This window comes from Lipotes vexillifer, unplaced genomic scaffold (assembly GCF_000442215.2).
Source record: "Lipotes vexillifer unplaced genomic scaffold, Lipotes_vexillifer_v1.1 scaffold788, whole genome shotgun sequence".
In the NCBI taxonomy this organism is placed as follows: Eukaryota; Metazoa; Chordata; class Mammalia; order Artiodactyla; family Lipotidae; genus Lipotes; species Lipotes vexillifer.
Window position 1 is genome coordinate 28,395 of NW_006791862.1, and position 21,492 is coordinate 49,886.

At 42.5% G+C, this 21,492-nt stretch overlaps 1 protein-coding gene across 1 annotated transcript in view; it reads left to right on the plus strand.

Moving 5' to 3' along the window:
* Positions 1-21,257, plus strand: part of HEATR6 (HEAT repeat containing 6) — a 39,856-nt gene extending 18,599 nt beyond the window's left edge. Inside the window, exons 11-20 of the mRNA XM_007464878.1 lie at positions 169-268; positions 6,886-7,241; positions 8,132-8,254; positions 8,804-8,890; positions 12,200-12,334; positions 13,154-13,276; positions 14,015-14,139; positions 14,804-14,900; positions 18,411-18,615; positions 20,286-21,257. Coding sequence (XP_007464940.1) covers positions 169-268; positions 6,886-7,241; positions 8,132-8,254; positions 8,804-8,890; positions 12,200-12,334; positions 13,154-13,276; positions 14,015-14,139; positions 14,804-14,900; positions 18,411-18,615; positions 20,286-20,857 — 1,923 coding nt within the window. The 3' untranslated portion in view covers positions 20,858-21,257. The remainder of the gene's footprint in view (positions 1-168; positions 269-6,885; positions 7,242-8,131; positions 8,255-8,803; positions 8,891-12,199; positions 12,335-13,153; positions 13,277-14,014; positions 14,140-14,803; positions 14,901-18,410; positions 18,616-20,285) is intronic.
* The last annotated feature ends 235 nt before the right edge of the window (positions 21,258-21,492 follow it).

Genomic DNA, 21,492 nt, shown 5'->3' on the forward strand with positions numbered 1-21,492 from the left:
GTTGGACCAATGAGAATACAAGTGCTATTCCTCCTGAAAAAAAAAAAGAAAGAAAAGGACTGATTTTTAAATAAGTATAAAGACTTTTTAAATTAAAGGCTCTAAAATTTTGTCTCTATGCTGTGACTATATCAGGCCCACTGATGAGCTCTTCTTTGTGTTTTGCAGTGCCTTGCAAACTTAGTATCAAATTCACCTTATAACCGTCTGAAACTCAGCCTGCTGACCAAAGTCTGGAACCAGATAAAGCCTTATATCCGCCACAAAGGTTGGTGATAGTTTGAAACTGATTGCTTCTTTATATCAATCAGATCTAGATTATTAGTTTTAAAAAATAGAGCATTTTTATAGCTCTAAGATATCTCTGCTTATTCTCCTCAAATTTTGGGGGGAATCAACTATTGCTAGAACCCCACTTTTGACCCCTAAAGCCCCAGTGGACACCACTGGAAATAAGTGACCTAGAGAATTAACCGTAAAGTTTAATGCCTCTTCAATGCATCAGTGCAGTGACCAGAGTATCCCTTTAGAATTGAGATTGAACAAAATCCCAGGTGGTCCCACTCTAGTATGTAATAGTTCATATCCTTTAGATATAAGTAGAGGATGGATGGACAGTCAGATAGACAGACATTATCCTCATTTGGGAAGGAAGAAGTGGAATATAAAACCTAACTTCTTTAACATTAACTTCTCTGGAGTTCAGATAAAATTTCAGAACCTCAAATCTTCACTTACTACAGTCTTATTTCTTATTTCCTGACTTACTTCCACATATAATATATATGTGTTGCCTTTAGAAGATTTGTTTTTCTTTTGTTTGCAAGCTTCAGGATCAGACTGCATTCTGTTGAGTTCTTAGAATTGTAGAACTTGAAGAAGGCACGGATGTTTTTGTGCCATCGTGGGAGATGTTCTGGACCCAGTGTCTGTCTGCAGCTCACTCCCATTTTTGCCATCGCATAGTCATGACCTTCTCTGAACCCTAATTTCCTCCTAACAGGAAGATCTATGCCTACCTCATAAGATTTTTATGAGGCTTAAATGAGATAATGATATGTAAACAAAGTCCAGTTCATCCCTTTCACCAGTGTGTAAAAGGGGACCCAGGAAGGTAAATCTTGCCTTAAGATTGCATATCACTTTAGTTGCAGAAATAAGATTAAGACAGCCCAATTTTAGAAATTTATCCATTTCTTCTAGGTTGTCCAATTTGTTGGCATATAACTGTTTATAGTAATCTCTTATGATCTTTTTATACTTCTGTGGTGTTGGTTGTATCTCCTCTTTCATTTCTGATTTTTCATTTTTCAGAAATTTTTCATTTCTGTTTTTCTTGATGAGTCTGGCTGAAGATTTATCAATTCTGTTTATCTTTTCAGAGAACCAACTTTTAGTTTCATTGATCTTTTCTTTTCTTTCTTTCTTTTTTTTTTTTTTGTATCTATTTCATCTATTTCCACTCTGATCCTTATTTTCCCCTTTGAGTTTTGTTTTTCTTTTCTTAGGTTCCTTTAGGTATGAGGTTAGATTGTTTATTTGAGGTTTTTCTTGTTTCCTGAAGTAGGCCCTATTGCTACAAACTTCCCTCTAAGAACTGCCTTTGTTGTGCCCTACAGATTTTGAAACACTGTGTTTCCATTTTCATTTGTCTCAGTGTATTTTTTTATTTCCTCTTTGATTTTTTTCAGTGACCTATTGGTTGTTTAGTAGCATGTTGTTTAGACTCCACTTGTTTGTGTTTTTTCCAGTGTTTTATAGTTGATTTCTAGTCTCATAGGATTTTGGTCTGAAAAGATGCTTGATATGATTTTAGTCTTCTTAAATTTATAGAGACTTGTTTTGTGGCCTAACGTGTGATCTATCCTGGAGAATGTTCCACGTGCACTTGAAAAGAATGTGTATTCTGCTGGTTTTGGGTGGAATGTTCTCTCTATATATATCTGTTAAGTCAGGGTAGTATAATGTGTCCTTTAAGGCCAGTGTTTCCTTAAACACATTGTTTCCTTCTGTATAGATGATCTATCCATTGATATAAGTGGGGTGTTAAAGTCCTTACTATTATTATATTACTGTCAGTATCTCCTCATGTCTGTTAATATTTGCTTTATGTATTTAGCTGTTCCTATGTGGGGTGCACATACATCTACAAGTGTTTAATCTTCTTGTTGGATTGATCTCTTTATCATTATGTAATGCACTTTTCTGTCTTTTGTTACAGTCTTTGATTTAAAGTCTACTTTTTTTAGCGTCTTTATTGGAGTATAATTGCTTTACAATGTTGTGTTAGTTTCTGCTGTATAACAAAGTGAATCAGCTATATGTATACATATATTCCCATATCCCCTCCCTCTTGCATCTCTCTCCTACCCTCCCTATCCCACCCCTCTAGGTGGTCACAAAGCACCGAGCTGAGCTCCCTGTGCTATGCAGCTGCTTCTCATTAGCTATCTGTTTTACATTTGGTAGTGTATATATGTCAGTGCTCCTCTCTCACTTCGTCCCAGCTTACCCTTCCCCCTCCCCCTGTCCTCTCTACGTCTGTGTCTTTATTCCTGTCCTGCCCCTAGTTTCTTCAGAACCATTTTTTTTTTTTTTTTAGATTCCATATATATGTATTAGCATATGGTATTTGTTCTTCTCTTTCTGATTTACTTCACTCTGTATGACAGACTCTAGGTCCATCCACCTCACTACAAATAACTCAATTTCATTTCTTTTTATGGCTGAGTAATATTCCATTGTGCATATGTGCCACATCTTCTTTATCCATTCATCTGTCGATGGACACTTAGGTTGCTTCCATGTCCTGGCTATTGTAAATAGTGCTGCAGTGAACATTGTGGTACATGCAAAGTCTATTTTGTCTGATATAAATATTACTACCCCAGCTTTCTTTTCATTTTCATTTTCATTTGCATGGAATATCTTTTTCCATCCTCTCACTTTCAATTTCTGTGTGTCTTTAAATCTGAAGTGAGTCTCTTGTAGGTAGCATATATATGGGTCTTGCTTTTTTATCCATTCAGCCACCTTATGTCTTTTGATTGGAGCATTTAGTCCATTTTCATTTAAAGTAACTTTTGATGGTTATGTACTTACTGCCTTTTTGTTATATGTTTTCTGGTTATTTTTGTTGTTTTTCTCTGTTCCTTTCCTCTTCTCTTGCTCTCTTGTGATTTAATGACTTTCTTGAGTGTTAATGTTTGTACAGTAAGTCCCCTACATACGAACAAGTTCCATTCTGAGAACACGTTCATAAGTCCAATTTGATCATAAGTCAAACAGTTAGCCTAGGTACACAACTAACACAATTGGCTATATAGTACTGTACTGTAATAGGTTTATAATATTAATACATAAAAAACAAACACAAAAAATGAAACAATTTTAATCTTACAGTACTTTGAAAAGTACAGTAGTACAGTATAATGGCTGGCCTACAGGGGCTGGCATCGAGTGAACAGGCAAGAAGAGTTACTGACTGGAGGAGGGAGTGGAGGTGGGAGGGAGATGGTAGAGCTGAAGGATCGTCAGCTAGGAGATGGAGGGCAAGCTGCTATTTTACTCACGCCTGACATTGATGGAATGCATGTTTGCATATTTGAAAGTTCACAACTTGAAGGTTCATATGTAGGGGACTTACTATATTCCTTTCTCTTTGTTTTTTGAGTTAATCTAGTATTGTTTTATGATTTGTGGTTACCATGAGGTTATTATATAACAACCTGGTATACAGCAGTCTATTTTAAGTTAATGGTCACTTATGTTTGAGCACATTCTAAAAGCACTACATATTTACTCCCTACCCCCATGTTTTATGTTTTTGATGTCATCTTTAACATCTTTCTGTTTTGTGTATCTCTTAACTAATTATTATAGTTATATAGGATTTTACTACTTTTGTGTTTTAACCTTCATAGTACCTATATGAGTGGTTGATCCACTACTTTTACTATATGTTTGCCTTTATAGTGAGATTTTTTTCTTTCATAATTTTTATATTTCTACTTATAGTTTTGTGTTTTCTGTTTAAAGAGGTCCCTTTAACATTTCTTGTTAGGTCAGTTTAGTGGTGATGAACTGCTTTAGTTTTTGCTTGTCTGGGAAACTCGTTATCTCTCCTTCAGTTCTGAATGAGAGCCTTGCCAGAGGGAATATTCTTGGTTGTAAGCGTTTTTCTTCCTTTCAGTACTTTGAATATCTTCTGGTATGTAAAGTTTCTGCTGAAAAGTCAGCTGATCATCTTCTGGGGCTCCTCCATATGTAACTAGTTGTTTTTCTCTTGCTGCTTTTAAGATTCTCTATTTAACTTTTTTTTTTTTAATAAATTTATTTAGTTAGTTAGTTAGTTTTGGCTGTGTTGGGTCTTTGTTGCTGTGTGCAGGCTTTCTCTAGTTGCAGTGAGTGGGGGATACTCTTCGTTGCAGTGCGCAGGCTTCTCATTGTGGTGGCTTCTCTTGTTGTGGAGCACGGGCTCTAGGCACGCAGGCTTCAGTGGTTTTGGCACATGGGCTCAGTAGTTGTGGCTTGTGGGCTCTAGAGCACAGGCTCAGTAGTTGTGGCACATGAGCTTAGTTGCTCTGCAGCATGTGGGATCTACCTGGGCCAGGGCTTGAACTCGTGTCCCTTGCATTGGCAGGCAGGTTCTTAACCACTGTGCCACCAGGGAAGCCCTCTAACTTTTGACTTTAATTATAATGTGTCTTGGTGTGGGTCTTTTGGGGTTCATCTTGTTTGGGACTTTTTGTGATTCTTGGACTTGGATGTATGTTTCCTTTGCCAGGTTCGGAAAGTTTTCAGCCATTATTTCTTCAAAGAGATTTTCTGTCCCTGTCCCTCTCTCTTCTCCTTCTGGGACCCCTATAATATGAATGTTAGTACGCTTGATGTTGTCATAGAGGTCGCTTAAACTATCCTCATTTTTCTTATTTCTTTTTTCCTCTTGCTTTTCCATTTGGATGATTTTCATTAGCCTGTCTTCCAGATTGCTGATCTGTTCTTCTGTATCATCTAATCTGCATTTGGTTTCCTCTAGTGTATTTCTCACTTTTGTTATTTTATTCAGCTCTGATTGGTTCTTTTTTATGTTTTCTGTCTCTTTGTAGAAGTTCTCACTGTGTCCTTCCATTCTTCTGAGTTCAGAGAGCATTTTTATGACCATTAGTTTGAATGCTTTATCTGGAAGATTGCTTATCTCCATTTCATTTAGTTCTTTTTCTGAGGTTTAGTCCTGTTCCTTCATTTGGGACATATTTCTTTGTCTCCTCATTTTGCCTAACCCTCTGTTTGTTTCTATGTATTAGGTAGATCAGCTACATTTCCTTTTCTTGATAGTGGCTAAGTATAGAAGGTGTCCTGTGAGGCCCAGTAGTATGGTCCCCCCTGGTCACCAGAGCTAGGTGCTCCAGGAGTGTCTCCTGTGTGGGTTGCATGTGCCCTTTTGTTGTGGCTGGGCCATGCTCTCTGCAGGTGTGCTAGGGGGTGGGGTTGGTTCCCAGTGCAGCTGGCTGTAACTGGGGACTGCATTAGATTAGCACTAGCTGGGTGGAATCCACAGGTGAACTCAGGGCGGGTTGAGTGATGCTAGTAAATTAGATGGGGAGATTCAGAACTGGTGACCGCCTGGGAATTCCCTGGCAGTCCAGTGGTTAGGACTCAGTGCTTTCACTGCTGTGGCCTGGGTTGGATCCCTGGTCAGGGAACTGAGATCCTGCAAGCTGTGTGGCGCAGCCAAAAAAAAAAAAAACTGGTGCCTGCCAGTGCCTGGCCACCTAGGTAGAAAGGGAGACAAAGAAAAAAATTTTTAAGTGGCACTCGCCAGCTCCTCAGTACCTCTTGGTGACAGGTCTTAATATTAGTCAATGAATCTGTTAGTCAGTGAATCTCCTTCCCATATGATCAGGCACTTTTCAAACTGCTGTCTGTGTGCCAGGACCTGGAGAGACTGAGTTTTTGTGCACAGCCTTTTAGAGTGGATTCTTAATTCTCTGCAGCCCTCTGGCTCTCTCTTGGATGTAAGGCCTGCTGGTTTCCAAAGCCAGATATTATGGGGGTTCATCTACATGATGCATGTCCCCTGGGCTGGGGAGCCCAATGTGGGGTTCAGAGCCGACCTCTGAGGCTGTGAAATCCCTCCTGCCTGTGGTCCACAGCACTGGGGGTGTAGGTCCCTGCCAGACCGTGTCTCTGCCCCTCCTACTTGTCTCAATGTGGCTTTTTTTTCCATTGTATCCCTAGTTATGGAAAATCTTCTCTGCTAGTCTTTCGGTCATTCTCAGAGATAGTTGCTGTCTATGCAGTTGTAATTTTCCTGTCCATGGGAGGAGAGAGCCCAACATCTTCCTACTGTGCCATCTTGTCCTGCCTCCTCACTTTAGTCTTTTTGCCTCTAGTAGTCTGTGGCCCTTTTTCTTTCTTTTATGATACTGATTTTGGAAGGGTCCAAGCCAGTTGTCTTATAGTATGTCGTATACTCTCAGTTTTTTTTTTTTGTGGTACACGGGCCTCTCACTGTTGTGGCCTCTGCTGTTGCGGAGCACAGGCTCCGGACGCGCAGGCTCAGTGGCCATGGCTCTCGGGCCCAGCCACTCCGCGGCATATGGGATCCTCCCGGACCGGGGCACAAACCTGTGTCCCCTGCAGCGGCAGGCGGACTCTCAACCACTGCGCCACCAGGGAAGCCCTACTCTCAGTTTGTTGGGTATTTTCTTTACAGTGTTAACTTATTACACTTCTGTCCCATAAACTGGAAGTTAGGTCTAGAGGTTTAATTAGATTCAGGTTAAACAAAGAAGCCATAATTCTTAATTGCCTGCAGAGATAGTTATGATCCTTATGGTAACTGTTCCTGTGGTGATAGTTTCTTTTTGATTCCTTTGACAGATGTTAATGTTCGTGTGTCCAGTCTCACACTATTGGGGGCCATAGTGTCCACTCACGCACCTTTACCTGAAGTCCAGCTACTTTTACAACAGCCCTGTTCTTCTGGACTCAGCAATAGCAATTCAGCCACTCCTCACGTCAGTCCTCCTGATTGGTGGAAGAAAGCCCCTTCAGGACCCTTTCTGGAAAAAGCCGCAGCTAGCTCACCAAACGTGTCTTCAGAGCCCTGCTGGCTCATTCGACTTTGCATTTCCATTGTTGTTCTGCCCAAGGAAGATGCCTGTTCAGGTAGCGATGCTGGCTCCACAGGAGGAAGCACCTATGAGCCATTCCCCTTGCGACTGGAGGCCTTACAGGTAGGAGGTTTCATTTCCTCATCTCTGAAATGGAGGTAATCATTCTTCATGGGGTGATTACTTCCTGAGGAGTAAGTCTGTGAAAATAAGGTCAAACCAAGCAGTGTGTCATTGGTGTTAGTGGGAGTTGTGTGTGAATTCACAGTTTGGGTGTGAATGCTTTGTTTGCTGTTTTCTTTGGGGGGAGTAGGTGGGGGGGGATTGGTTGTAAAACATCACATTCGTCCCCTTTTGTTGCAAGCCATTTTAGTCACCTCAGGTATTATATGGCAGGTCACTATAGATTATATAATAACTCTGAAAGAAGTTGTAGAGTTAATCTTTGATTTCTGCATCTGAAAGTTAAATAAATGTTTAATTTTCTATAAACTTCTCTTTGGTATTATATCTGCTTAGCGACAGCAAAGTATTTGCTCCTTCAAAGGAAGAAAACCACCCTAGATTAAAGTATTTGTTTTTCTGTAATATTTTAAAAATATTGAAGTATTTGTTTTTTCTGTACACCCTAGATTAAAGTATTTGTTTTTTCGTCCTAGGATCTGCTAATTATCTGGTTAATACTGAACATGTCCTTTAACCTCTTTAACCTTTAACTTTTTTAGTCTTAGTTTCTTCAGCTGAAATACTCAATAAACACCTACCAGTACATAAATTGTTCCCAGGCTTAAGTGTGATAATATTGATAACCTAAATGAAAAACATTTTGTAAATTATAAAGCACTATAAAATTTTATGATATACTTAATTGAAGATTATGGTTGTTCTTCATTTCATTAACATCAGATTTCAGCCCCTTGTTGAGTGTGAGTGATTTCTGAAATATTGAAACACTTCTGGATATTGCAGTCCTGCATTCAGGTCTTGGGGTTAATCCCCTGTTTTCTTTGCAGGTGTTGGCTCATCTGGCAAGGGGTTACTTTTCAATGACTCAGGTCTACTTGATGGAGCTTGGAGAGGTGATTTGCAAGTGCCTGGGGGAGGCAGATCCATCTGTCCAGCTTCATGGAGCAAAGGTAATTTTCATTAAAAGCCCTGTGCTTCAGGGAGCACAGCTTGGTGCTCTGTGGTGAACTAGATGGATGGATGGGGATGGGTGGGAGGGGTATCCAGGAGGGAAGAGATATATGGATACATATAGATGATTTGCTTCATTGTACAGTGGAAACTGACAACATTGTACAGCAGCTATACCCCAATTTTAAAGAAGAAAAAGAAGCTGTGTGCTTTTTTCTTCTCTTCCTTTTATGTTCTTCCCTCTGCTGCATGTCCATCAATTCTGAGTTTCTTTAGGAGGTTTCAGGGAAGTGATATCAAAACATTCCTCTATTTTCAGCTCTACATGTAAACCCAAAGAATTGATTTGGTAATAAATTAACAATATATACTTGGTGATTTTGCTTCTGGAAAGAATGCCTCTGAGATAGCAGTTTCTGAGAAAAGAAAGAAAATCAGTTGGAAATTACTTTTCCCCTTGATTTGAGGTAATCTCCAAACTGAAGTGGCTTTTTACCTCCAGGGTTCTAATATTCATCTCTGATAATCTATTTCTTTTATCTTGGCAGCTTCTGGAAGAACTGGGTACAGGCTTAATACAACAGTATAAACCAGATTCTTCCATAGCACCTGATCAGAGAGTGCCAGTCACCTTGGTAAGTAAATGTATATTCATGGTTTTCTCTTTTCTTAGTGCTTCAGTCAGTTTTATTTTGAGGCTCAGTGATAAAGTGGTGTAGAGAGTATGGTTTCTTCCAATATCAGAAATTATGGTTTATAATCTAGGATGAATAGGTTTTATTTGCATTTCAGTTTATTTACAATTTAGTGTGTGGTTAGATTATGTGTGACATACAGCCAGTAATGGAAGAACCAGTTTTGGGGGGTTTTTTTTTCCCCACAAAACCTAGTTTGGTTACACAGTGTGCCCAAGAGACAGACTAGAATGGTGGGAAGAGCCCAAGATTTGGAATCAGAAGGCATGGGATTAAACCACTTAATGAATATGTGACTATGAGCATAGTTTCCGTGTTGTAAAGAGGAGTAAAAATCCTTAACTCGTTGGACTTTTGGAAGATTGAATGAGATATGAAGACTCTGGCAAATAGTAGATGCTCAGTGAGTCTTAATTCCCTTAACCCCTCCCTGCCAGGCCCCTCCCCCTTATTCCCATTCATTTCTGTGGTCTGAGCTTGTGTGTGTTGCCCCACACTGTGCCAGTTATTCTTTGGAGGAGGAACATGTGAGCCCATAAAAAAAACCTTCTACTTAGTGCCAAAAACCAAATCAACTCAACATTAGGGATGTTTTCTCCCTCTGCCTTCCTCATCCTGCCTATTCTTTTTCTCTTCACAATTTCCATCACCCTAGGTGGAATGATAGAATTAAGAATGTCTAGCTTGGGCTTCCCTGGTGGTACAGTGGTTAAGAATCCACCTGCCAATGCAGGGGACACAGGTTCGAGCCCTGGTCTGGGAAGATCCCACATGCCACGGAGCAACTAAGCCCATGTGCCACAACTACCAAGCCTGCACTCTAGAGCCCGTGAGCCACTACTACGGAGCCCGTGCACCACAACTACTGAAGCCCGCGTGCCTAGAGCCCGTGCTCTGCAACAAGAGAAGCCACCACAATGAGAAGCCCGTGCACCACAACTACTGAAGCCCGCGTGCCTAGAGCCCGTGCTCTGCAACAAGAGAAGCCACTACGAGACGCCCCCGCTCACCGCAACTAGAGAAAGCCCGTGCGCAGCAACAAAGACCCAATGCAGCCAAAAATAAATAAATTTCAAAAAAAGAATGTCTAGCTCTAGTCCCTACCTTAGACTGCCACTAAAACTGAAATGTCACTGTTTGTAGGGAGTTGAGTTGTGCTTTTCTATCAGGCAGACCTGGGTTTAATCCAGACTTCTCCCCTTGTTCCAAGTGACTTTGAGCAAGACTCTTTTTTCCTTTTTTTTTAAAATAAATGTACTTATTTTTATTTTTGGCTGCGTTGGGTCTTTGTTGCTGCACACAGGCTTTCTCTAGTTGCACTGAGCGGGGGCTACTCTTTGTTGTGGTGCGTGGGCTTCTCATAGCAGTGGCTTCTCGTTGCAGAGCACGGGCTCTAGGCGCACAGGCTTCAGTAGTTGTGGCTCGTGGCCTCTAGAGCGCAGGTTCAGTAGTTGTGGCACACGGGCTTAGTTGCTCCGCGGCATGTGGGATCCTCCCAGACCAGGGTTCGAACCCGTGTCTCCTGCGTTGGCAGGCGGATTCTTAACCACTGCGCCACCGGGGAAGCCCTGAGCAAGACTCTTAACTGTTTGCACTTAAGTGTTGTTTCATATGTAAAAAAGGAATATACTTTCTGTATTACTAATCTGTTGAGTGATAAATTATCCTAAACATTTGCAGCTTAAAACCATATCCTACATTTATTCTCTCACATAGTTTCTGTGGACCAGGAATTGAGGGCAGCTTACCTGATGGTTCTGGCTCAGGTCTCATGAGGCTGCAGCCAGGATGTTGGCAGGGACTGCAGTCAGCCGAATTTGACGGGGGTTGGAGGAGCTCCTTCCAATGTGGTGCGATCACTCGCATACCTTGCAAGTTAGTACTGGCTGATGGCAGATCTCACTCAGTTCCTTCCCATGAGGACCTCTCCAGAGGGCTGCTCGAGTGTTCTCCTGACAAGGCAGCTGGCCTCCCTTATAGCAAATGAATTGAGAGTGAGCAAAACAGAGCTGTAGGATTTTTATAACCTAGTTTCAGAAGTTCTGCACTGTCATTCCCACAATACCCCATTAGTTACACAGGTCAGCCTTAGTCAGTGTGGGAGGGGATGGCCTCCTGAACATTAGGAGGTGAGAATCATTGTGGGCAATCTTGGAGGCTGGCAACCACACCTGTCCACATTCTTCTGGTTTGGGGCAGGAGGACCCAGATTGGGTGTCCAGGAGCTAGGATTGTGGGGCGAAAGAATTGGTGTGTGAGTGCGTGGCAAAACTGAGGCCTAAGTCCATGGGGCAGGAAATGGAGACACCAAATCCCCAGACAGATTTGCACATGGGGCAGGAAATCCCAGGGTTTTTATAAAGCATGGGAAGGAGACTGTTAAAGGTACTCTGCAGATGCCTACCTTGAGGGACATTGAAGTGAGACAGTTCTTCAAAGTGCTGAAAACAGAACCTGTTGTTCAATTTAAGAATCTCCACTGTACATCCGGCACTGTGCTAGGGACTTTACACAGTCTTACATTTTATTATCACACAAACTCTGCCAAGTAGATCTCTTTGTCCTGTTTTACTGAAGAGGAACCAAAGCTTAGACCGGTTCAGTGACTTCCTGAGGCTGCAGAGACAGGAAGCAGAAGCTGAAGGGCTAACTCCACCCCAGCTCCTGCTCTGGATCCCGTGCTCCTTGCACTTGGGCACATGGCCTCTGGGCTGCTCTGGGACCCCGACCCTTGTGCCCTCGAGGTTTGAAAGAGCCCTGGCTGGGTGTCATTTGATCTGATTCTCGACCAGCTCTGCTGCCCACTAGCAAGTTATCTCTCTCTGCCTTAGTTTCCTGGTGCAAAAATGGAGATAAGGATATATTCTTCATTTAGTTGGGCTGAAGATTAAAATGAGTAGATATGTGTAAAACACTTAGAACAATGCCTGGCGTATGGGAAGCTCTCTGAACAGCTGCTGCTGCTGTTCCTGCTATCCTCATCTTCCTCTTCCTCCCCAGTATCATCACTACTGCTGCCTTACTGTACCAGACTATAGTTTCCTAATGAATGAAAAGGAAGCATTGAATTAGTTGTTTTCTAAAGTTCCTTTCATTGCTGTGGAAGAAGTACTCGTGAAAGTATTTATAGTAAAGCTGCTACGTTAAGGAAAAACGTTTCATCACTGTGGTTACTAGTGCTAGTCTTAGCGTCGAGCTGCTTCCACTGTTGCCTCTTGGGCTGCAGTTGTAACTGTGCCTCTGTTCCAGGTGGTGATGTTCTGGACTGTGATGCTGAACGGTCCTTTACCCAGAGCCCTGCAGAATTCAGAGCATCCGACTCTGCAGGCGAGCGCCTGTGATGCCCTGTCTTCCATCTTGCCGGAAGCCTTCAGCAATCTGCTGGTAACCTTAGGCGTGTTTTATCATCTTTAATTTGTGACTCTGAGCACAAGAGCTTGAGTTTGATTTTGACTGTTTTTCATTTTGAACCAGTATTCAGCATTATCTCTGAGGAGAAGGTGCATGTTCTATTTGAGCATAGGGTGAGGGCAGTGGGGAGCAGCACCGAAATCTTAATGCCTCAGAGGAGCTTTTACTCCCTGTGCTTAGAAGGCAGGGACAGAGAAGTGAAAGTAGCAGAGGCTTTGAAGTCAGATTTCAGAAAGATTTCAAATCCAAAAGTTAGAAAATCCTAGCTCTTTGGATTTAAATCCTAGCTGGTTTAAGTCTCAGCTCTTCTACCTTCTAGCTCTTTGGTTATCTTAACTTCTCTAAAAATTAGTTTTATCCCCTATAAAATGTAAATGATGTGAGTAATAACATGAAGCATGTGAAAACGCCTTGCTTGGTGCCCAACACACATAGTGTTTGGACTGCTACTTCTTTTAATCCTTAATGGCATTTGCATCCATTCTTATTTATATAAATTAGTTTTTATAAGGAAGGCAGCTTGCTAAAGTAGGAGAATAAAATGACCTGACTCAGGATGGTAGAGGTTAAATGTAATCACGATGCTGTGTGTCCCCCTGCTCCGAGTGGGTACTCAGATGATAACTGGATCTGTGTTGAACCATTGTTCTCTGCCAAGTTAGCCTCAAGGGCTCAGTTGTGGTCAACTCCTGAATATGGATTCAACACAGGTGTGTCACAGTCACTTGTCGAAGGCATCGGCTCATGGCTGTTTCATTCGCACTTTTCCTTGGCCAACCTTTCTCATTGCAGAGTGACAGGCAGATCTTGTGCATCACCATGCTGCTGGGGCTGAACGACAGCAAGAACCGTTTAGTGAAAGCTGCGACCTCTCGGGCCCTTGGGGTCTACGTGCTTTTTCCTTGTCTCAGACAGGTCAGAGTGAGCCCGTGTAGCTCCATTGTGCCTCTTTACAGTCCATTTTCTTACTCTCTTCGGTGGATATAGAGCTCCTGAGTTGGACAGTAAAGGAAATTAAATTGCTTCGTAATCTGGTTTCCTTAATTGCTACTAAAATATGCTACTGCCTGTAGTTCATTTCTTTTTAACGATTTTGCACACTGGCCAGGACCCTAAAACAGTAAATGTTTAAATCAATGGATAATTGGAAAAATGAAATGGGACATTACCATACGATACTAATAATTTAGAAAATTAATAGAGTTTTTACTAAGAGGGAAATAAATTTCTCCTTCACTCTTACTTGTGACCTTTATCTCTCTGAGAAGTGTGTAAGTGAACAGGATGTGTTTTGGAAATGTGTTTCATTGTCCACATCTCTTCATGAGGTGGAAATCAAGCCAAGCTCAGAATTCATAGACAGTTGTCGCAGGCCGGGTTATAAGATGTTCACAAGAGCAAAATCTATAGGCTCCTTGGGTGTGCATGGCACATACCAGAATCGTGGGAGACCTTCCCGTGGGATTTTAATGAGTGTCCAAATTGTAATATATAAGAAGAAGAGTAAATAGATTGAGTAAATGAATTTTGATTTCCAAATAGAGATTTGTGGTAAAGGCTTACAGCTTTATCTGCAAATAAATTTGAGAATTTTCAAGGTAGCAGTGTGAACTCCTAAAGTGACTACAGTGTTTTGTTTTGTTTATCTTACAGGATGTCATATTTGTTGCAGACACAGCAAATGCAATATTGATGTCACTTCAAGACAAGTCTCTTAATGTCCGGGCCAAAGCAGCCTGGTCCCTAGGCAACCTGACAGACACTCTGATTGTCAACATGTAGGTGACTTAGGTCATTTCTCCTGGGTGACTTCCAAGCCTAAGGTCCCAAGAAGATGTCTTTGAGCCCTATTATAAAACCAAAACCTTAGTAATGGTTGCCCTACTTTTAAAATATTGTGTTTGTATTTTTTTAAGTAATATATTCACAGGTTAAAAAAAGAATTCAAACAGTACAAAGGGGTATGCAGTATAAAGCCTTTCTCCTACCTTAATCCCCTAGTTTCCCTCCCCAGAGGCGACTGCTTTATTCATACACAAGTATGTTGCTTTTTGTCATTTAACTCTAACATATAACATGTATAAGCATTCTCCTGACTTCTACTGACTTTTTATAAATTGGTATTTATTATTACACAGTCATCACTATGTGATGATGATTTCACCGTTACCCTGTAAGTGAACATTCATGTTATTTTAGGCTTTTATGTGCATTGAACATTTTCATGCATGAAATCTCTCCATTTTGAGATACTCTTTTTGGTTACATCCAAAAGAATGTGGACCTACTAGGTCAAAAGGTATAAACTGTAAGTTCTTGCTATAATCTGAACAGATTTGTGGAGCTGTTTTTATAGTTATACTGAGTGAATATAATTTGTACATGTCTATATTTAACTGGGCTTTACCTTTTAACATGTTTTGCCTGCTTTGGATGGGACAGGGAAACACCAGACCCAAGTTTCCAGGAAGAGTTCTCTGGCCTCCTGCTCTTGAAGATGCTGCGATCAGCTATAGAGGCATCCAAGGATAAAGACAAGGTAGACTGACAGCAAAACCTAATATTTTTCAGTTAGATACTTAGTGTATTATAGTTTTATCCCACCAAATTTATCCCTGTTCAAAGGAGATTGAGGGTGTACTCAGGGTATGTAGTGTACACTCCACACTTGTACAGTTTCTTTCCTGTCTCATGAAAAATATCAGTGCCATTTATTTTATTTTATTTTTTAAAACTTATTTATTTAATTTATTTATTTTACTTATTTGTTTTTGGCTGCGTTGGGTGCTTGTCGCTGCGCGTGGGCTTTCTCTAGTTGCGGTGAGCGGGGCCTACTCTATGTTGTGGTGCACGGGCTTCTCATTGTGGTGGCTTCTCTTGTTGCGCAGCACGGGCTCTAGGCGCACAGGCTTCAGTAGTTGTGGCTCGCGGGCTCTAGAGCGCAGGCTCAGTAGTTGTGGCACACGGGCTTAGTTGCTCCACGGCATGTGGGGTCTTCCTGGATCAGGGCTCGAACCTGTGTCCCCTGCATTGGCACGCGGATTCTTAACCACTGCGCCAGCAGGGAAGCCCGTCAGTGCCATTTGTAAGACTACTCCATGATATGTCCATGTAGCTGGTTTTTTCCAAAAATCTTTAAGTAGAATAGACAAGTCAGAAAGATGAGCAGCTTGGCTTTGAACATTCCCTGTTACACTATTAAGTTTTAAAAATGTAGACCTAAGTTTTAGGGTCAGGCAGACATGGTTCAAATCCTGGCTTGCCAGTTACTAGCTGAGTGACCTTTGGTGCATTATTTAACTTCTACGAAGGTGAATTTCTTCTGTAACATGGAAGTTGATACATATACCTCATTGGATTCCAAGATGCCTTTTCTTTTTCTTAAAATCTTTATTGCAGTATAATTGCTTTACAGTGGTGTGCTAATTTATGCTGTATAACAAAGTGAATCAGCTGTACATATACACTTATCCCCATTTCTCCTCCCTCTGCATCTCCCTCCCACCCTCCCTATCCCACCCCTCTAGGTGGACACAAAGCACTGAGCTGATCTCCCTGTGCCATGCAGCTGCTTCCCACTAGCTATCTATTTTACATTTGGTAGTGTATATATGTCCGTGCCACTCTCACTTCGTCCCGGCCTACCCTTCCCCCTCCCCATGTCCTCAAGTCCATTCTCTACATCTGCATCTTTATTCCTGTCCTGTCCCTAGGTTCTTTAGAACCTTTTTTTTAGATTCCATGTATATGTGTTAGCATATAGTATTTGTTTTTCTCTTTCTGACTTAGTTCACTCTGTATGACAGACTCTAGGTCCATCCACCTCACTGCAAATAACTCAATTTCATTTCTTTTTATGGCTGAGTAATATTCCACTGTATATATTTGCCACATCTTCTTTATCCATTCGTCTGTCGATGGACACTTAGGTTGCTTTCACGTCCTGGCTATTGTAAACAGTGCTTCAATGAACATTGTGGTACATGACTCTTTTTTTTTTTTTTTTTTTTTTTTTTCCCAAAAAATTTTTTTATGCGGGCCTCTCACTGTTGTGGCCTCTCCCATTTGCGGAGCACAGGCTCCGGACGCGCAGGCTCAGTGGCCATGGCTCACGGGCCCAGCCACTCCGCGGCATGTGGGATCTTCCCGAAACGGGGCACGAACCCGCGTCTCCTGCATCGGCAGGCGGACTCTCAAGCACTGCGCCACCAGGGAAGCCCATGACTCTTTTTGAATTATGGTTTTCTCAGGGTATATGCCCAGTAGCGGGATTACTGTGTCATATGGTAGTTCTGTTTTTAGTTTTTTAAGGAACCTCCATACTGTTCTCCATAGTGGCTGTATCAGTTTACATTCACACCAACAGTGCAAGAAGGTTCCCTTCTCTCCACACCCTCTCCAACATTTATTGTTTGTAGATTTTTTGATGATGGCCATTCTGACCCGTGTGAGGTGATATACCTCATTGTAGTTTTTTTTCTGCGGTATGCGGGCCTCTCACTGTTGTGGCCTCTCCCATCGCGGAGCACAGACTCCGGACGCGCAGGCCCAGCGGCCATGGCTCATGGGCCCAGCCGCTCCGCGGCACGTGGGATCCTCCCAGACCGGGGCACGAACCCGTGTCCCCTGCATCAGCAGGCGGACTCTCAACTACTGCGCCACCAGGGAAGCCCCTCATTGTAGTTTTGATTTGCATTTCTCTAATGATTAGTGATGCTGAGCATCCTTTCATGTGTTTGTTGGCAATCTGTATATCTTCTTTGGAGAAGTGTCTATTTAGGTCTTCTGCCCATTTTTGGATTGGGTTGTTTGTTTTTTTAATATTGAGCTGCATGAGCTGCTTGTATATTTTGGAGATTAATCCTTTGTCCATTTGCAAATATTTTCTCCCATTCTGAGGGTGGTCTTTTCATCTTGTTTATGGTTGGCCTCTCCCAGTGCGGAGCACAGGCTCCGGACGCGCAGGCCCAGCAGCCATGGCTCATGGGCCCAGGCACTCCGCGGTATGTGGGATCTTCCCGGACTGGGGCACGAACCCGTGTCCCCTGCATCAGCAGGCGGACTCCCAGCCACTGCGCCACCAGGGAAGCCCCTCTTGCCTTCTGAGGGTTGTCTTTTCGTCTTGTTTATGGTTTCTTTTGCTGTGCAAAAGCTTTTAAGTTTCATAAGGTCCCGTTTGTTTTTATTTCCATTTCTCTAGGAGGTGGGTCAAAAAGGATCTTGCTGTGATTTATGTTATAGAATGTTCTGCCTATGTTTTCCTCTAAGTGTTTTATAGTGTCTGGCCTTACATTTAGGTCTTTAATCCATTTTGAGTTTATTTTTGTGTACGGTGTTAAGGAGTGTTCTAATTTCATTCTTCTACATGTAGCTGTCCAGTTTTCCCAGCACCACTTATTGAAGAGGCTGTCTTTTCTCCATTGTATATTCTTGCCTCCTTTATCAAAGATAAGGTGACCATATGTGTGTGGGTTTATCTCTGGGCTTTCTCTCCTGTTCCATTGACAAGATGCCTTTTTTTAATAGCACCTACCATAGTACCTGACCGATAGATAGCAAGTGCTTAATTTAGTACAGTGGTTCTGGGAAGCCCTACATCAGGCTAATTTAGTCAGAATTGCTTTTTTAAAAAGAAAGCTTCCCAGATGATTCTAGTATGCTGCAAAGGTTGAGACTCTAGTCTAGCAGAAAAGTATTGACTGGAATTATGAAATCTAGCTTTTCTTCCAAGCCTTGCTGCAAACCACCAGTGTCCTGTTGCCCCTGGGCCTTACACACCATCTCTGTACAACAAGGAAAATGGACCTCTCTGAAGTCCAGTCTAACATTTAAAAAAATCAGGGCGAGGAGCTCTGCAGAACCTCACCTCTCTGATGGCTCCGGACGTTAACCACACAAGACCTTGCCGAGTTCTAAGAACTTGCAACTTTACAGGCTGAATTTTTCATTTTCTCTCTTGCTTTAAGATGTCTTGGGCGTCCTGGGTTTTTTTAAGTGGAAATTATACTTTCTGACACATGTCTTTAGCATGTTTTACGTTTGATTCTAGGTAAAAAGCAATGCAGTCCGGGCCCTTGGAAATTTGCTTCATTTTCTGCAACCATCTCATATAGAAAAACCCAGATTTGCTGAAATCATTGAGGAGGCTATCCAGGCCCTAATTTCTACTGTTCTAATTGAGGCTGCCATGAAAGTCCGATGGAATGCTTGTTACGCAATGGGAAATGTATTTAAAAATTCTGCTCTTCCCTTAGGTAAGAATGTCTCCGTCTTCTCTCTGGTGGAGGGCCTCTTTGGACAGCACACACCAGTGTGCATTGTTAGTAAAGCCACAGTATTATTCATAATGTTTTAAAAAATGGAAACATACTGAACACCCCAGTTTAGGGGAAAGGTGAGATAAATCGTGGTATATATATTCAGAGAGATACTTTGTTGCCACTTAAAGTTATGTTTACAAAAAGTTTTTGGTAATCTGGGAAAACACTTCTGATGTTAAGCAAATTAAAACAGGATATGAAAATTGTTTCTACAGTACGATCTCAGTAAATGGATAGAAAAAAGACTGAAAAGAAATTAGTCTAATTATTAACAGTGGTTGCCTCTGAATGGGATGATGAGTAGGATTTTATCTGCTTTCATTTTCTAAGTTTTTTACAGTTAGCATCTGTCATTTTAACAATCAGGAAAAAAATAAAGGGGAAAACAGACCTGGGAGGAAGAGGGTATAAATTGGAGATTCCATATGTGCCCTTGGTACTGAAGTGGAATGCTGCATAGGGATCTGCCTCTGAGTAATGACATGCTGTGCACCTTGATATATCATCAGTGGCTGACAGCTGCTTGGGTGTCTGGATCACAGCCTCCTAATCCCAGTCACTTGAATTGCCAGCATTTACCTTACATATTTGTCTCTGTGACAAGATTTGAAACATAAGTGTGTGTTCCTGGAGAGGTGAAGCCATCCTGGACCAGCAGAGCCTGCATCACGTTAGGGAAATCTGGCTCTTCTCCCCTTTACTGCCAAGAGCATCCAGGGGGACCAGTCACCCGGGAACCAGTGGAGTTGTAGCCTCGTGGCTTTCTCCACTGAGGAAACAGCCTGAAGTAACCTTTGGGGTTGGAGCTCATGGAAGCTGGATATCTGCTGCCTGTCTTCAGAGACATCAGAGATGTTGGGAAGGGCTGGGAGCATTAGGGAAGCTGCCTTCTAATCTGCTGCCCACCTTGAGGACTGAGAACTCCCGAAATAGAGTAAGTGGTAACTGACGAGGAATAAAGCTGGCCGATTTCCTGGGGCCAACAGGAAGCGAGAGGAGCCAGGAATCTAGGCATCATCTTCTCAATATTAGAAAATTGAGCCTTCACTTAATCTGAGTCCTCTGTCCCCCAGTCACTGCCTAGAGAGTATTTTCTTTTTCTTTGCAATTAAATGCATGACTTGCTTTGTCCAGAGCAGGGTCTAAATGCTAATCTGTGTGATGAAATGGCCTTTTGCCAGCATGAGCAGGGCTGGGCATACAGTTGTGCACTTTGTGCACTGCTCAGAAGCACCCAGCCGAGAGGACAGGTGGGGCTGCAGTTCAGTCCCTGCTTCTCCCACCAAGCCTTACCCCCTCAGACGAGCATCTTCCCAGAGAAGGAGCCTCTTTCTAAGTCACCAAAGTTCCTATTCAGGGTAGCAGAGGTCCTGAGCACATGTCATGCTCATCTAGGGAAAGGGAGAGCTTTGGGAGCCGGTACTTGGCCACTTACCTAGGATCCCATAGTCACTCACCACCCCGATCTTGTAGGATTATTCTGAGAATTAAATGAAAACATAAAATGACTAACTTGAGCACTAGTGTTTGTGCTTCCTTCTACCTGTCTCACCCCACTTATTTTTAAAGCTTTATTTGCTTTAATGACTATGGATTCTTTCTAGGAACAGCCCTGTGGACCTCCCAGGCCTACAACGCCCTGACATCAGTTGTGACGTCATGCAAGAACTTCAAAGTGCGCATCAGATCTGCCGCTGCCCTTTCCGTCCCGGGCAAGAGAGAGCACTATGGATCTGTTGACCAGTACGCTCAGATCTGGAATGCATTGGTCACTGCCTTACAGAAGAGCGAAGACACCACAGACTTTTTGGAATTCAAGTACTGTGCTAGCCTACGGACCCAAATCTGCCAGGCACTGATTCACCTCTTGAGCTTGGCCAGTGCCTCAGACCTGTCCTGCATCAAAGAAACCCTTGAATTGAATGGGGACATGGTCCAGTCCTATATCCTACAGTTTTTAAAATCAGGAACAGAGAGAGATGACACTGGAGCACCCCACAGCCCGCTTGAAAGAGACCAGATGGTCAGAACAGCCCTGGAGCACATAAGCAGTGTCCAGGCACTGGCTGGCAACACAGCCAAAAGGGCCATTATGGGCTTTTTAGAAGACATCCTGACCATTTATTTTGACTCATCTGGATCACAAGTAGCACTCTTAGGATTAACAAATCGGTGAATATTTTACCGGACCTTCCAGGTGTCAAGTGATGACAGGAAGACCTGAGTTTGAGCATCAGATGTGTGGGATTTAATCTTAGGGGCAGAAACAGTCCTTTCACTATTTATTTAGATTGAGTTAGCAGCTATTTAAATTTTTCTCAAAGAGCTCAGCCACTTTAGAGAGTGGTTTCACTGTGTTGGCCATGGCCATGGTTGTTGGAACCCCTGACCTGTGCACGCGGGAGCCAAGGAGTTGGGTTGTCTTGTGGGCTGAGCAGACTGGGGGTTGTAAAGAGTGTTTAGTCTCGGAAGAGTACTTTTAGAATAGCAAAAGGATTTAGAAGTTAGAATGTTGTACATTGTGTTTCTGGGAATTGTTTTTCTTTTATAATAAACTAATGTAAAGCAGTGTGCCCATAATCTACCATTTTTATCAAGTTGCATTTATAGAAAGCTGCGAGCAGAGCTGCTGTTCAGCCAGTTCGTTCTGGTACAGCTGCATCAGTTGCTAAAATACTGAGACGGTTCCTTACAGGTTAATAAATAGCAGTTGCACCGAGCTCCCCAAGTGGCAACCCTGGAAGCCCCCCTCCACGCCTTTCCTCAAGCCTGTAAAGAGTGAACTGGCACGCAAGGGCCTCTGGCCTAGGC